The sequence below is a fragment of the Solea senegalensis genome, linkage group LG4, assembly GCF_019176455.1.
Source record: "Solea senegalensis isolate Sse05_10M linkage group LG4, IFAPA_SoseM_1, whole genome shotgun sequence".
Classification (NCBI taxonomy): domain Eukaryota; kingdom Metazoa; phylum Chordata; class Actinopteri; order Pleuronectiformes; family Soleidae; genus Solea; species Solea senegalensis.
This window is the reverse complement of record NC_058024.1, coordinates 11,323,723-11,339,856: the sequence shown is the minus strand read 5'-3', so window position 1 is coordinate 11,339,856 and position 16,134 is coordinate 11,323,723. Positions and strand designations below refer to the sequence as shown.

Genomic DNA, 16,134 nt, shown 5'->3' with positions numbered 1-16,134 from the left:
AAGAGTGCTAACCACTACACCAACTGTGTGGCCCATAACCTGTTTTATAATCTGTTTAATAAATATATGTTGGCCCTGTGATGGACTAACTGTCCAGGGTGTATCTGTCTTTCGCCGTGTCAGATTGGATTTGCTCCAGCCCCCCATGACCCTCGTGAGGAGGATAAAGTGATAGACTGAATGAGTGAGTGAAATAGGAGCATGAAAACCATTGAAAATTGAATATACCCTGGTTCCGATGTGCTATATAACTTAGTGCAGTGTATATGATTTGCTAATGGCATTGTTTCAAATTGCAACACAATTAGTTGTTCAGTCCTAATTCATTTGCAAGCAAATCAAAAACAAGCCTTTGGATGAAATGACTTATCTTTACCTTTGACAACCAAGATTGCAGAGGTGGACAGACTCTCCACGTCTGTGTCAATGGTACAGACGTACTTCCCTCCATGGTTCAGCTGGATGTTGCGAATCATCAGGTCTCCTGATATACTCTGCAACAGAATATTATATTTAGAAAACACAGCTAAGCTCTGGAAAGGACTGGTGACACTGCCTCTTGCCCACAGCATCATCTTGAAATTGCTCCAGATCGGCCAGTAAAGGTGATAAAGTGTTATAGATAATGAAGTATGAAGTAAGAGATAGTTTTGACTCATCACTCAGCTTTTGGCTCAGGGAGGCTTTAGAATTTATAATAAGCTCTGCCCCAATCCCTTTGTCTCCAGGCCACTGATTTTTGCATCTCTTCAAACATTAACAACAGACATGGCAGATGTACTTGGTACAAATAATGCTATTGGCTGTCCTTCAGGCACTACCCAGGCATGCACCCACCCCTTCTGCCATTACAACCCCCACCAGCTACACACAGGACACACATAAATAAACATAGTCTAGTTAATTGGCAAGACAATTGCTGATTATTTTGTAATTATGGAAGCTCAAGCAACTCTGGTGTGAAGAACTCTGAGTGTAAGGAGCAATTTTTATTTCACACAAGCCACATGTGGGAGGTGGCCACAAGGGAAGAGAACAAAGCATCACAACAAATGTTGTTCACTTTCCTGTCTGTGTAAGGACAGTTGTGTTATTTGTGGCTACCTGAAGGACATTTTTTAAGGGCAAAGCTGATTCTGCATTGCCATCGTTTATTACTGTACTTTGCTTAATGTGAATAAATCTAATGAAAAGAGCACAATCAACATTCTCTTGGTCCGTCTCCATGCCTGCCCTGTTTCAAGGGACTCAGCCCCAAGCCTATGTGTTCCTGCTGAAGATATGTATTTTAAGAATAATTGATGCACACACTACATTAAGTAGTTCAGTTTTTTAAACAGCTTATAGGGATAATTTAGGTGTATTAGGTGTGATAGTATGAGGTACAAACACTAACTCAGAGACTGCTCTCCCTGCCCTGGAAACCAGCTTGATATATGGACTGAAAACACAGCTGCCATTTGGGTCACAACAAAAAAACAACAATTTGATGACCGAAAAGCATTTTTGCTTCAGTCCCGATCACCAGTTTTGTCATTTAAAAATACATACACAGCATGCCAAGGTTACATTCAAACCCCATTATTCTGTACTCATTTTGGCACAGGAATCTACCACCTGAAAGTCACCTCTTGAAGCAGCCTGTCATGAAGCATGTCAGCCTGTGAAAAGGAGTGTGTTACTTTAGAATGGAGTCACCTGAGGGGGGTTAGCCAGGTAAGACTCGCTGCAGTCATAGCATATTTCATCACCCTCCGGTGGCATGTGGATCAGAGCTTCACTCTGCAGCACCTGGACAAGAATGCCCCATGGATCTCCACCTCTCTAAAGCATCTGACAAAGCAGAGCCACACTGAATGGCACTTCTATGCAGCCATGAGCTAAAGAGACTTCCTCACTTTTCGTTTTCTTTCTCTCTTTTCTTTCCTCCTCTCCCTTTCATCTCATCTCCTTTTCACCTGACAGCTTTTTACGCAGTGTTTGCCATGTCTGATTTTCTCTGCGGTGTCAGCCGCCACCTGGCCAACCTGAGAGCTCGCAACTGAATGTGTGGCGTCCTGCTTAGGCAGGAAGGAAGTGAGGAGGCATATTTGCTGTAATTATGCTAATTAATTCATCAGAAGCTGTTGAGCAGGGGGACTGGTAATCTCTGTGGACGGGGGGAGGGGGGGGGGGATTTTCATTTATTTTTTCACATTGTATGCCTACATGGAGTTCAATGTCATTAAAAATTGACATTTTGTTCTCAGAGATGACGCCGAAGTTTAACAAGTGAATGGCGGCAATCAGATTGCTGACCTTGAGTATGACAAATTGCCCTATACTAGGAGAAAATAACTGCGACTTCATTCCGACAAGCACTGAACAATGAGTTTGCCCTTCATCAAAGGGAACAAATATTGAACAACGAAGAATAACTTATCATTATTTGAGACATAAGGATTTCAAATGAGCATTCACTGGTGCCAGGTCAGCCCTTAGTTATTGCCAGGCAGCTCATTACTTAATTACTTTGGTGCTCAAGATTCATAAATAGGTATTTAAATTCAATTATGGGCAGAAGGAGATAGTAAGGAAATGTTGTCCCTTGAGGCACAGGCATTAGAAGTTGAAGAAATGAAAAGTGTAAAGACTTCATTAATAAGGACTCTGTATGACATTAAATGGCATTTTGTTAATATATTTCCACAGGTGTGTAACTCACAAAGCCCATTCAAAAGGTAAAGATCCTGATCACTGACCTGATAGTGCCACCCATTTCGAATTTAACAGCATAAAAATGACGCAAACCTTTATGTATATATTTTTTATATATATATATTTATATATATATATATATTCATTGTCATGCCTCAATGAACACAGGGAAATTAATGGTTTCTCTGGTTGGTTAATATCAGTATTATGGAAGCCCTCAGCCGGGCAGTAGAGCATACCCTTGCACACCGCACAGTATGTCCCAATTAATCCCAGAATAGCGAGAAAGTATGAGTTTATTGCTCGAGATGACTCACCCCGCCCACTCTTTCGAAGTGATCGCTGTCTTGCTGGAAGTCGATGAGCTGGCCGTTGAATGCCCACGAGAAAGAGACATCCAGAGCTGGATCGCAGGCAATCTGGCAGGGTAACACGATGCTCTCGCCAACAATAATCTCCATGTTAGTGGGCCTCATGGTGATTCTAGTGGGCTCTGGCCAGACAACAAATGACAACGCACGCATGTCAATATCTCTGCTGTGGGAACCTTTAACACCACTGTGACCTCCACAACTGCCACCTCACTCTAATTCATGGTTAAATCGAGACACGGTCTTTAAATTACCAGTGCACGTGTGTTTTTCCTGAATTTAATAAGCACTTACGTTTTCAAGTCTCGCCATTAGCAACATTTAATGACATGTGCGCATCACACTTCGCACTCCATGTTCTGGGATCAATTTAGAAGAAAATGTTAAAAACAGGATAACAGAGATGCAAGCACCTTCCCACTGATGATGGCTGCAGATTGGAGGCCTCACAGTATGTTGAGGAAAGGTCAACGTAATTAAATTGTATGACATTAAATGGTTCAGCTGTCTGTGTTTGAAAAGAATAGAAGCTAATGAGAAAAATAAGTCGGGTGGCTACACACACACACACACACAGAGAACAGATGGAACCAGAGGATTGCATGAACATATTATGTCATCCATAAATAATGACCTTCAACTAAATCAAAGATCATGTTTGTTGCTTGCTTTGCTGCTGTTTTGCATAATAAATACCAGCCATATTAATTTGATTATAAATGTTTGTTACTGTTGCAAATGAATTTTACACCAATCAGCCACAAAATTACTACTGTAGATTGTAGCATATCCATAGCCTGATTTCAAAGAGTCTACTTTAAGGTAACATTGTTATCTGCTTTAGGTTTAGGGTTAATGGAGGAACTTGTATATAAAACTGTACAAAGGAAGATATTCCTAAACTATACATCAAGTGGAATTGGCTGCAATTTATTTTGAAAGAACTAAAAGGAAATGTACCGTTTTCCAAATTTTTTGAAAATCAAATCAATTTTCTCATTTGGATCTTTAAAGTAAGTGGATTTTCAAAATGAAACCATTTTCTTTCATGATCCCTGTGCACATTTATTACTTACATATGAGTCAGCATTTAAGTGATAGTTCAGAAGTTTGTTTGTGTAAGATACTGGCACAAAGTAATTGCTGACTTTGCTATGTTCACCCTCTGCACCAAGACCCAGCTTGAGATATAGACTCTCCCTCTCATTGAAAACAATATTTTAGCCACATAACAAACAAATCAGCTCATCAAACTTACACTTACAACTTACTGCATAAGCCTACAATATCTTAAGAATATGTTCATCATCTTATCTCCCCATTAGACAGAAACTGAAGTTGGTGTCTGCACACTCTCCCAAACCTAAGCCCATAGAGAATATCAGCATTTTTAGCTTGTGGGAACATGTTAGTAGCAGATCTACTGCCGTGTCGTGTAAGTAAGTGTCAAACACTTAATTCACAAATAGCACATTTTTACATGCAAATGGAGGCAGCAATGGATCAACAACTCATGTATGCCAGAATGAAATAGTTTCATGTACTTTGATGCAAGGGGAGAGCTGTTAATGAAGTGACACACTTCAGTTTCCAGTCGCAAAAAGCAGTCTAATGGCAGAGACAAATGGAAAAAAAAAAGCAAACACAAAAGACGGAGACAGATAGAGCCTTTCGTCCATACTTTCGCATTCATTTTGTCTGTCATAGTGCACCAAGCAGGGGAGCTTACGATGATGGATGAAACGGAGCAATACCACCGAAAATCGTGGGTGCTCTATAGAGTCAATTGTCCAGTGAGGAAAATGACAAAGAAGCAACCTACAGTTGCAGTGAAACAACTGTAAAACATGCTGCCAGAGCTTGTTGGTTTATCCCTACAGCCAGAAAATGTAGAGTGACTGACAGCTGCCAAGGGGCTACCCGGTGAAGCAGGTTGTCAAAAGTTGTGGCGGACATACAGAAATATTGAAAATGCTGCTCCACACAAATGAATAATATTCTCCATTAATACGATGACTTACATTTAGTGGTCTTACGTTCCACTGCCACAAAACATGCTTTTTTCACTCTATTTTGGATCAAGCACAATAACATTTAAATGGTTGCTATGGTTGTTGATGCCTGCAACTTGGTACTCAGCACTGCCCTCAAGAGGATGTATTGCATATAACATGTGCAAGAGATAACATGTGGAACGGAGTGACTTGGAATTAGCAACAGCTATATATCTACAGCTGATACCAACAGTTTCCAGGTGCGTCTTCTGTTTGAAATGATGATCGTTTCAAAGGGTACGACCAATCCTGAGAGGCAAATCTACCACTGTTATCAGTGTAAACTGTGTATGTGCGTTGGGATGTAGCGGAGCTCGTCAGGTGTGGCATGACTCAGTGAAAAGGGGGTTTGCAGCACTCACCAGTGATGAGCAGTCTCCCAGTTGTGCTCGCTGTTCCAAACTGGTTCTTCGCGATGCACATGTAGCTGGCTGCATCCCGTCTGGTGACATTGGTGATCTTTAATGTTCCATTGGGAAGCAAACTAATCCTGAGGGAAGCAGACCACCATTTTACTGTACTGATCCAAGAGAAGACACAATAGTAATACTCAAGTGCCGAGCTTTGTTGAGTCAGATTTAAAAATGTTATTTGTCTCCATGATGTAGTAAGGTTAGAGTGTTCTACTTCACCAGAATTACCTTTTTCAAAAATGAAAAATCCACTGAAAAAGTACCTTGACCCTGGTACAATGAAGCTCTCCCCTGAAGTCCAGTAAAAATAAATTATTTGATGCGGGTTAGCAGCAAGTGGTATGACCTATCCCCTCAACTCGGTGGTAAGCTAAACTCACCAGCACATTACTAAATTAAGAAATATTTTACAAACAGAGTCAGCAGATAAACCGATGAATAAATAAAACACGTTTAACAGGTTTGTGTTTATTAAAAGCCCAATACTGTATATGCATTAATGTGATATAACTGCATACACATAATACATAATTGTACCGAAATGAGGTTAAATGGAACAACAATGTGAAATTTACTTAACCTCTTTTTGTTTTCATCATATTGTAAAGAAAGTACAACAGAGCCCTGCTGAATCCAAAAGTGCACGTGATTCAGAGGCAGCTCAGAGATAAAATGCATGCTTTAAAGTAGACAGAGAGTCACAGCTCTATTGAGCCATGCATTTCTTTAACTAATGGCTTCTTTACAAATAAATGTATTATCCAGAACAGTAGCCGTGTAGAGTTTATATTTAGAGTGCTTTATTCTCTGTGCTGGCTTTACCAGTTTCTTCAGCCATTAACTTTCCATTTTAAAACACATTTGTAGTTGACAGTTCAAGGGTTCTTCAAATTGAATTAACAATTCCACATTCGACCTGATTAATTTATATTTCTTAACCGCCTACATAGCACAGTTGCAATAACAAAACTTTGCCAAACTAACATTTCTTCAGCTAGATGTTTTAGCGAACCACAGGAAGATGTCCAACTGCAACTCATTTCTAAATAGGGATGAGCATGAATATTCAGTTATTCATTTGATTATAAAAAGTAATAGTTTTTTTTAAATGTGTCAGATTATGCAAATATCCATTCAGCACTGTTGACCCACGAAGAATTTATGAAATTTACCAGGGTCTTTGAGTGCATTTTGTTTGTTTGTGAATTTCCCTCTGACAAAATGATGTCTGATGTAGAAACATAATTAAAGTCTGTCATGTAGCCTTGAATGGACCATGATCCCCTTTGTCATTCCTCATAAGGACTGCAGTGAAGTTGGTTTGAAGAAAGCACAAACTGCTGGATCTGAAGGAGTCAATGTGTGGAACAGCCAACTTGATGAAACAGTTCACAGTCAAGTACCATGTTGTATTTTCCCATACTCAGTTGTGTGACTTGCTTCTCATAAACTGTCCCATAAAAGACATTATCAGTTTCTGTCTGTCTTTGTGTGTGGCAGTGGGGCAGGGTGTGTAAGTTTTCCGGATTAAAAGAACGTTACAGCGCAAAACCATTTCTCTTTTCCTGACAGTTAACTCTTACTTGTTCTGCTCAGTGCTGCATTTGATGCCATCAAAGAGATCATCATGGGATAAAAAAAAAACTGCACCAGCAGGCTGATTTATGTCATATTTCGATCAAAAAGACCTCACTGTAAATACTCTTTGCATTGAGCCACTGCCTTCCAAAGAAGGTCTGATAAAAATCTCCTAGCAATGGGTTCTGCAGATTATTCAGGGTAACAAGGGACAGCAATGTGAAGGCATATCACAAAGCTCTGTGCATGCACAGTCACCAAAAAGGGTAATTATGAAATATGTCTTTCATCATTTGGGTGAAGCTACTGTTAACTGGTGTGGTATTCAGAGACAAAATGTGTGCTGAATTCATTTTCTAAACACTGCTCCAATTTACAGCATGACTGCGTATATGAGACATTTCCAATCCAGTGTCCTTAGACACCCAGTGTTATGCACCTTGAAAGGGTACGTGGGCTTCACATAGAGAGAGCTAAATGTCATTCAGCTTTGGGAATTTGAATAGTTTTCTGTAGCTGTAGCTGCAGCTCCAGCCAACTAAAGAGACTCTTTTTTGACAAGATGCTTGCCTCGCATTGTTCCCTTTCAGACTTCCTTTTGAATTAGCAGCATGGGACTGATTGATATAGCACAAAGTTAAGCATTTCTTTAGAGAGCTGTGTGGGTTTGAGCTGTTTGCTGTGTGTGCCTGTGTGCATCTATGCTCCAAATTCTTGGTGTGTGCGCAGACGAGCAGTGCGGTTTAGTCACCATCTGAGCTTTTCTTCTTCCTCCATTTAGGATAATGAAAAGTGTACAGATGGATTGCTCAGATGTCTCATTTTCCTGCCTCTGATTTGCTTTTTGAATTGTCAACCTCCAATTAGTCCGTTAGTATTGTGTTGAATCTGATCAGGAGCTCCGTAGCATTCACTGGGACGCCAGATTGAGACGAACGACAATCTAAATGGAGCACCACTTTTGGAGTTTGCTCACTGTCTGCATCATGTCAGTGTTCTGTTCTTCTGAGACTGCTGAACACTGAAATCTGTGACAGAGCTTTTCTACCAGTAACAGCTTAATGTCTAACAGTGTGAATTTTACTTTGATTTGAAGGACACATTGACCGATACCTTCAACTGTGACTCCATTTGCTAATATTTTATCTCCATAAATATTGCATGCAAGCACCTTTGATACAATCAGCTAGCATTTGCGACCCTCGCACCAAGCAAAGTGCAGTTTCCCTGGTGGCTACCCTGCTCTCGGTCTCCTCATTAGACTTTTATTCTACGCATTTGCGCAAATGCCAAATATGCAGTTCAAACAAGTCATCCTGCAGTGAATATGAATAAAAGCTGCTAGGAATATGCACTTAGATTTTCTTTTTACCTACCTTTCACTTCTCTGCAGGATCTCGTTCCCTTTCTTCCACAGGCTAATTGCGGGGGGCGAGGCCTGAGGCTTGCACTCAAGAATGACTTCGCTGCCTAAGCGGGCTTTTAGCAAGGCCCTCAGTGGACTTTTGGAGAAACTGGGAGGAGAAGCTGTTTGTTGGGGGAGCAAAGAAAAGGTGTGAGGCACAAAAAATATAACCTAAACCTTTGCAGATCAGCCTTGCAATATCGTGATCTACTCTGCTTCTTTATTTAGTGACCTCTTGACTCAGGAGGAATGCCGTACAGCTTAAAGTGATATATATTTTTTTTTTTTTAGTCTTGCTGTATGACATACTAATACATACGGAACCACTTTCAGTGAAAACATGGCTGCCAGTGGGGACAAATAAATTCAAGACACTTAACATTACATTTGCAGCAACCTTATGTCTATAATATTTTAAGATCTCACAGATAGACAACATTTTCTGTTCTCATACCCTGCCACGCAAACCAAACCTGAACTATGCCTCTAATGCTTAACACATGCAATCCCTCCTTACCATGACTTACTGCAAAGGTCGCAGCTATGATCCATTCTCATCATCACATTTTGTTAGCTACCATTTGGACACCAAGTGTCATCATATGTATCAGGACAGAATTGAATTTCCCTTAGAGCCAGATGGAAGTCATCAAAGCCTTTGCAAATAAATCAATACCCACATCTACATGACAAAGCATGCACAATGCCACAAAGCAATGCATTTGTAGCATCCAAATCAATAAGATGAAATGACTGAAAGTACAATGAGACACTCAATCATATTCTTCTTTTTCTTTTTTTTGCCAGCAGAGCCCACAGTGACATCCAATGAGTCTGCAGACTGATTGCTGAGGAGCAGGAGCAGACTGCTGGGTTGTATCTTATCTTAGCAGATGATCAAACACACAGACAGATAAGCAGCATAAAAGCAGAGCGAGGGAGGCCATCTTACCTAACACCATTAGTTGGGCACTGGAATAAATAATGCCATGTTTGTTTTCAGCCACACACTGATACATCCCGGAATCTGACACGTTTAGCGCAGCGATGGAAAGGACCCCATTTTCGATTTGTACCCGGCCCTGAGGAGGAAAGAGGAATACTTATGCATATCCACGGCAAGGCCCGTCTATTATGTCCAAAGGCACAGCAGCAATTACCAGTGTGCCATGACAAGAGAAGGACAGCCGGAGAGGGGAAAGAGAGAGAGAGAGAGAGAGAGAGAGAGAGAGAGAGAGAGAGAAGCCGAAAGAGCCTTATGGCATTTTGTCTATGCTCAGTTTGGAATGAAGGAAGAGATGATGGGAGAGTGTGAATGAGAGAAATATCAATTATTTTCTATGGTTTGATTGGGAAAACTAAAATGGTGGATTGAATTATTTATGCATCTGGAGAGCTTGGTATATAATGATATGATATTGGTGAGGTATAGAGAGCAACCACATACACAGAGCTAACATAAAGTGAACCAAATATAGATTGAATATGGTTTTTACAGCAAATTAGATGTATGTAAGGGGGTTGAGGTGCACATTGTGTGAGAGGTGGCAGAAGCGGCTCATTATCACGAGACAATGACTCGTTTCTTCCTATAATGTGATATTTTTCATGGTCATTCTAATGTATTCACTTAATCACATCATACTTCGTGTGAAAAGAGATCACACATCGAAATTCACCTCCAAATTACAATATATTTTATCTATTAAATATTATTTATATATATTGTATTTTATATAACTAATTACAAAATACAATATTGCACCACTCAGTCGGGTCACAATTTATGTGAAAATGCCTTTAGTCTGGTGAATGCGATGAGTTACAGAGGCTACTCAGTCCCTTGCAAAAGTCATTTCAAAAGGACGCAATGACCATAAGGGGAGGACAAAGATAACATGTAATGTAAATCAAGTGACCGAGAGATAACGCCTTGATGCGTCTACTCTGCATTCTGGTCTTTTCCAGCACCAACAAAAACTTCCTACACTGCCAAGAAACCTAAAAAAAAGGGAAAAGGCTTCAAGGAGACTTAAACAATAAACTCAATAAAACATGTGTCAATATCAGCAGAGAGTTTTCTGAGATGGAGAGATTGCCCTGGGTCCTCTGTTGCGCATAAAACTAGTTTGTCTCTACTCATCTGATGAGAATCACTCAGGACATAGAGCTTTTGATCCCCAGACATAAGTATATTTAATAACCAAGATAAAACTCAACAATCAACTGTTTTTACAGTGATCCTGCTGACTGCAACTTTAAACAAAATCTACACAAAAGCTCACAGATTAAATCTTCTAGTTTTAAATGGATTTAAGATCTAGTGATTGCCAAGACCATAGAATATGAAGCACATCATTGTCACACCTATTCACACATCTGAATTCATTATGTTTCTTCACACATTTTGCCCATTTGCACATTGTAGGTTTTACTTACAGTATAACATTCAAACTAAATAGGTCTCCATACCTCAGCCATCACTGGTTCCCCATTTTTCAACCAGCTGTAGGACGGTTTAGACTTTCCAGTGGCTTTGCACTCCCAGTATAGGTTTTCCTCTATGGACAAAGATGTGTCCGCCATTGTCTGGAGCCAGTGAGGTTTGGCTTGGGGAAAAGAGAGATTACCACTTTAATTATACAAGCAGTGGATTAGTGAGAGGCAGTATCACAAATCATAATACTGTTGAAGCTGCCCTAGCATTAATCACCAAAGTTTAAACTTAAGTTGATTAAGAACACAAGGAAATACACAAGTGTGTAAATGCATGTGGATATTGACTGGGAATCATGGGGGGGAGGAGTGTCTATCTACAGTCTATCTAGCAATTTCATGGATTTTCATGCCACTTAGTTTATAGACAAATAGGTTTTATGTCTAACAAATGAGATTCAAACTGCAGGTCACATGTTCCCTATCCAAATGTGAAAATCTGTAACAAGCACACATTTAGTTCTGTTTCTCCATGCATTCACTCTCATCCAATTTGAAATGCTCCACTGACCATGGAATGAAATACGACCCCGCGCAGAATTTTTGCCTCGCCGATTCTCCGCCATACATTCATACGTGCCCGCGTCTTCCTGCTGGAAATTAGGGATTTCAAGGATGGCGTTTGAGTTCTTCATTTTGATTTTGCTGGGAAAAGGGACCCCACTCGATCTCCTCCAGCTTATCTCTGGGACAGGGCTACAAGAAAGAGGAACAAAAATGATGGCAAATGTCAGTCGCTATGATCAAAGCGCGATTAAGCAGAGAAGAACCGTTTTTGATGCAAAAGCCTCGGGTAGCATTGCTTCCTATGTATCAAACTGCGATTACTCAGATTTCTGAGGCTCTTAAAAGAACTTTGATTTCTGTCCTTTCATGCTGCGGCTCTTGCTCTCACAGGACTTGCTGAATCTGTAAATGAGTAATGTCATGCTTATGCATCCTTAAAGGTCCAGTGTGTAATAAAACACAGAAAACATTAATAACAGGGAGAGAGTCGATGGTTAGCACTGTTGCCTTGGAGCAAAAGGACCCAGGTCAGAACAATGGCCTGTGTGCTTGGAGTTTGCATGTTCTCCCCGTGTGTGGGTTTTTTCTCCAGTTACTGTGGTTTCCACCCACAGTCCAAAACACATGCAGAGGTTAACGGCACACTCTAAACTGTCTGTATGTTTCTCAATGTGTTGGAGACCCTCATGTTGAAGATAACGCAGTAGAGAATGAAGAAACAAAGAAGAACGACATCCTTATGTGAAAGTCACCCCAGAAAAGGCAAGTGGAAGAGTCCTCTGTTTGTTGTTATCTGGGGTCTCACCTTCAGGTGACACCAAGTCTTACACACCAGACCTTTAAATCATCTTGAGTAGCACTAATTCATACTAATTAATGCGTTAATTAGCGTACAGCTTATGTCACATGTGCACAATAGGGCTCACTCACTTTCCAAGAGCGAAACATTCCAGCTTTACCACCGATTCCTTTGCAGCTGGAACTGAATCGGGGAAATGAACTTCTATTTTAGGTTCATATTCACCCATTACTCCTGCAAAAGAGAGACAATTGATGACAAAGCGTTTTACATCAGTGATAGAAAGCACACATTACACCTGTAATGTATCGAAGTGAGAGCAGTAACACAATAGTACAGTGATGACAAAAGTCTTGACCACTGTAGGGCTGGTAAAGAGGGAAGGAATTGAAAGGTGGCTTATAAAAGATTCAGAGAACACATCAGGGTAAAGTCTTACTTCGCAGAGATTTATCACCTGTGGTAATGTGACTTAATTTATGACTTTATTTATATCCACGTCACTAATGGATCAAAGATGTCTTAACAGAGATAGTTGCGTGCCCTAGTAGTCTAGCGGTCTGTGCGTACCGAAATGCAGAATGTGGAAATGCATCCACATCCCTGTCACCTCAAGGCTTAACTAGTATTTAACTTGTGATTGAGTCATACAAAATGATTCAAACCCTGCTCTAGAAAGCTGTGGCATTTCTATGTTTTATGCAACCAAACCAAATACAAATAAAAGGGATTTTTCACAAAATGGTACCCACAACAGGGCTCTGTAGAAGATGATGCAACTGATCTATGAAGATTTCTCAGAATATTTTTAGCAGATTTTTTCCCAGGCCTTTTTTTAATATTTATGTGTGTATGATTCAAATAGAACGCATACATTCAATTTGCGATATGTGATCTGTAATATGAATGGAGTTAAAAGAAATAGTCAGACATGTTTAACACAAGTTTGCTTGTATGATTTAAGTTTATGATGGTTTACTCGTCTTTCAAAAGTGGGTCCCCATAATAAAATAGTAATTTGCAAGGTTTTGCCACAAACAGATTACAGGGCTGATCAGTGATTTGTTTTCTGGTCAGAACAAAAATAATCTAATTATATGAGACAGGTTCTGGCATCCTGTTGGAATGTATTTTCGTGAAATTCTGTCCGATAGTCTGTCCAAGTGAGATAATCCTTTATACAGACTAACTGGTTTAAACTCCTCACAAGCATCTGCATTTAATTTAATCATATTATTCTCACAGACCACATAACACAAGCCTGTACCAAAAAACAGCAATTAACACAAATTCACCATGACAATAAAGGTCAGTCAAATCAGGCAATTATGATGTTATTATAATAATACTAATAATATGCATGGAGGTCTGACAGATGTAAGGCTCAAATGTATTTCCAAATACTGTTAACCTTTATTTAAAAGTCATAGTGTCTTTTTTAAAGAGATAAATAGAGCTGCTTGTAGTTTTGTTGGATGTTCATAAATGTGCTTCTATTTTGGCTGTTCAGAATGATATGGGTTGGATTCCTGATTTCTGACAAAAATCAGTCACATTTAAAAATAGTGAAGAATGACATCGAAGTTTACCGTCACTCCTGAGGACCAGTGGTGTTGGAGAGCTGAGCACTTTCTCCCTAGTGACGGTGTTGTTCACCACACAGGTGTAGTTCCCAACGTCTGATGGCTCCACCTTAGCGATGTAGAGACTCCCAGTCTCTTGGGAGATGAATCGACGACTGTCTTGTTGGACAAAGAATGGATATTCGTTGAAAATCCATGCGAAGGCCAGCTCTGGAAAGAACAAGTAAAACTATTAACTGTGCACATAACTGTATATTTTTGACTAATTCATCCAGTCATCCATTTTTTCTACTACTTATCATTTGAGTTGTGTAGTGGCATTCATTTGAATAACGACACAAGGCACATTCAATTCAAAAAAACGGTAACATAAAAATGTTGGCATGTCATTTTTGCTCTTATCTCAGTTTCCTTAAAAAAGAGATACCATGACACGGAAAATGTAATTGCTATCACTGCAGAATAAATGATTGACCTCAGGAAAGGGAGCGAAACAAAATGGATTACAGTGCGTCAGTGGCCCTCCCCTGACACATGGCCTCCTTTCCCTGGGTCCCTCAGTGACTTGGTTCATGGGAGGCACAAATGAAGGTAGGTATGGACAGATTGATGTACAGAGGTGGGAATATATTGTCATGCACCCTTCAAAAGTAGCAGGTCTACCATAAGAAAGGAGAGGCCCGCCATGATGAATTACCGTGTCATTTTGAGAAGTGCACGCTTCACAGACTCGCAAGACTGGGGAGATGTGCAGTATAATCTACCACTTTGGAGGTGAGGGGGCTCCTAGTCAAAAAGGTGAATGCAGTGACTGTCAAGCTCTTCCGACAACCTCCCCCATCACCACCAGCCCCTCAGGGGAGCCAGCCTTTCGGCTTTGGATGGGATCAAGCGTCAAAGTCCAGTGCAGCAATGCAGACACAAAGGTTCCTCTGATCAGGCAGCAGTTGGAGCAACATAGTTGAGAGTCAGCATCACCTCCATTTGAACTGTTGTATGTGGCTGTGACTGCCTAACCATTGAAAACAAAGGAGGGACTGAGAAGGGCTTTTATGAAAGAGCAAAACAGATAGAAAAGCAAAGGCCACCATTATCCATGAACCAGTAACTACTAGTGTTATTACTACTACTACTCCTACTAATAATAATAATTTTTGCACTAAAGTCAGCATTTACACCAGATGTGTTACTCTTAAATATAATCAAATATCTGTTTCATTTAAACCATTGTTAAATGAGTTCACACAATGCTTATTGAGCTAATCAGACAGTTTCACACTACTCTACAGCAGTGTTTGCATCTCATATCACCCAGTGATATTCCCCAAAGTGATTAGATTTAAGTCAGTGCATATAGTGGGGAGTGGAAAAGTTGGAGTAAGACTGAAAATAATACAAAAAAGCAACCATGCTCTAGAGGGCCCCCTGGTTGTCACGACAGGGGCTCACATTTAATTTACTTATGCTTTGGGCTCTGCCACAATTAGAAGTAAAAACAAACAAAAACCAGAAAGACAATTGCAGCCTTTGACCATCAAAATCAATGTTTTTTTCTCTTAAAATATCATGTTTTATCTATGACATATATACATATAGATACAAATATATTCTAACAGCTACATAATACTATTATATAATGCCTCTGTTGACAGTTATTGCTAGCATAGAGAGGCATACAAATGTATTAAAATAAGAGTTGCGATGATATATTTAATGAGTCATATCTGAGAGATGAAACAATGAATGTAAGAGTGGAGGAAAAAACTTGCAGCAAGAGTCCATGGAATTTATGCCTCATATTATGTATAAGACAGTTCAGCTAAGACCCAGGAAGAAAAAGAGGAAGAAAAACACAGCAGCAGAGGGGGAAAGAAAGGCAGAAAACACCAGGCCTTCATTCATTTTCACAATGTGAGAAAAAACAATTGTGCGACAGTTCGAGCAGCCAACTGCATATAAGCCTATGTTGGATTGGAAAACTGTCAAACTGCATTTCACACAGAGTACTCTGACCCATTATCCCATAGAGCAGCTGTACAATACACTGTTCTACAAACGGTTCTCTTGTGAAGGAAATTGGTCGTTCCAATGTGCAAACTACTGTATCAAGAGTGGGGCATGCTCGGCTCCATATGTTCACAGTGTTTTGTAGAGTGGTGGGGCTGAGCATTCTGCATCTTTATCTCCTGTTTGTACCATCTCTTTTATAAAATACTTCCTACCCTGCGTCC

At 40.1% G+C, this 16,134-nt stretch overlaps 1 protein-coding gene across 1 annotated transcript in view; it reads right to left on the bottom strand.

Moving 5' to 3' along the window:
- Positions 1-16,134, bottom strand: part of cntn3b (contactin 3b) — a 64,405-nt gene that overhangs the window by 13,130 nt on the left and 35,141 nt on the right. The window contains exons 6-14 of the mRNA XM_044024155.1: positions 13,910-14,113; positions 12,452-12,554; positions 11,526-11,710; positions 10,991-11,127; positions 9,471-9,600; positions 8,490-8,640; positions 5,485-5,612; positions 3,015-3,190; positions 377-494 (exon numbers count right to left, since the gene is read on the bottom strand). Of these exons, the coding sequence (XP_043880090.1) occupies positions 377-494; positions 3,015-3,190; positions 5,485-5,612; positions 8,490-8,640; positions 9,471-9,600; positions 10,991-11,127; positions 11,526-11,710; positions 12,452-12,554; positions 13,910-14,113 (1,332 nt within the window). The remainder of the gene's footprint in view (positions 1-376; positions 495-3,014; positions 3,191-5,484; positions 5,613-8,489; positions 8,641-9,470; positions 9,601-10,990; positions 11,128-11,525; positions 11,711-12,451; positions 12,555-13,909; positions 14,114-16,134) is intronic.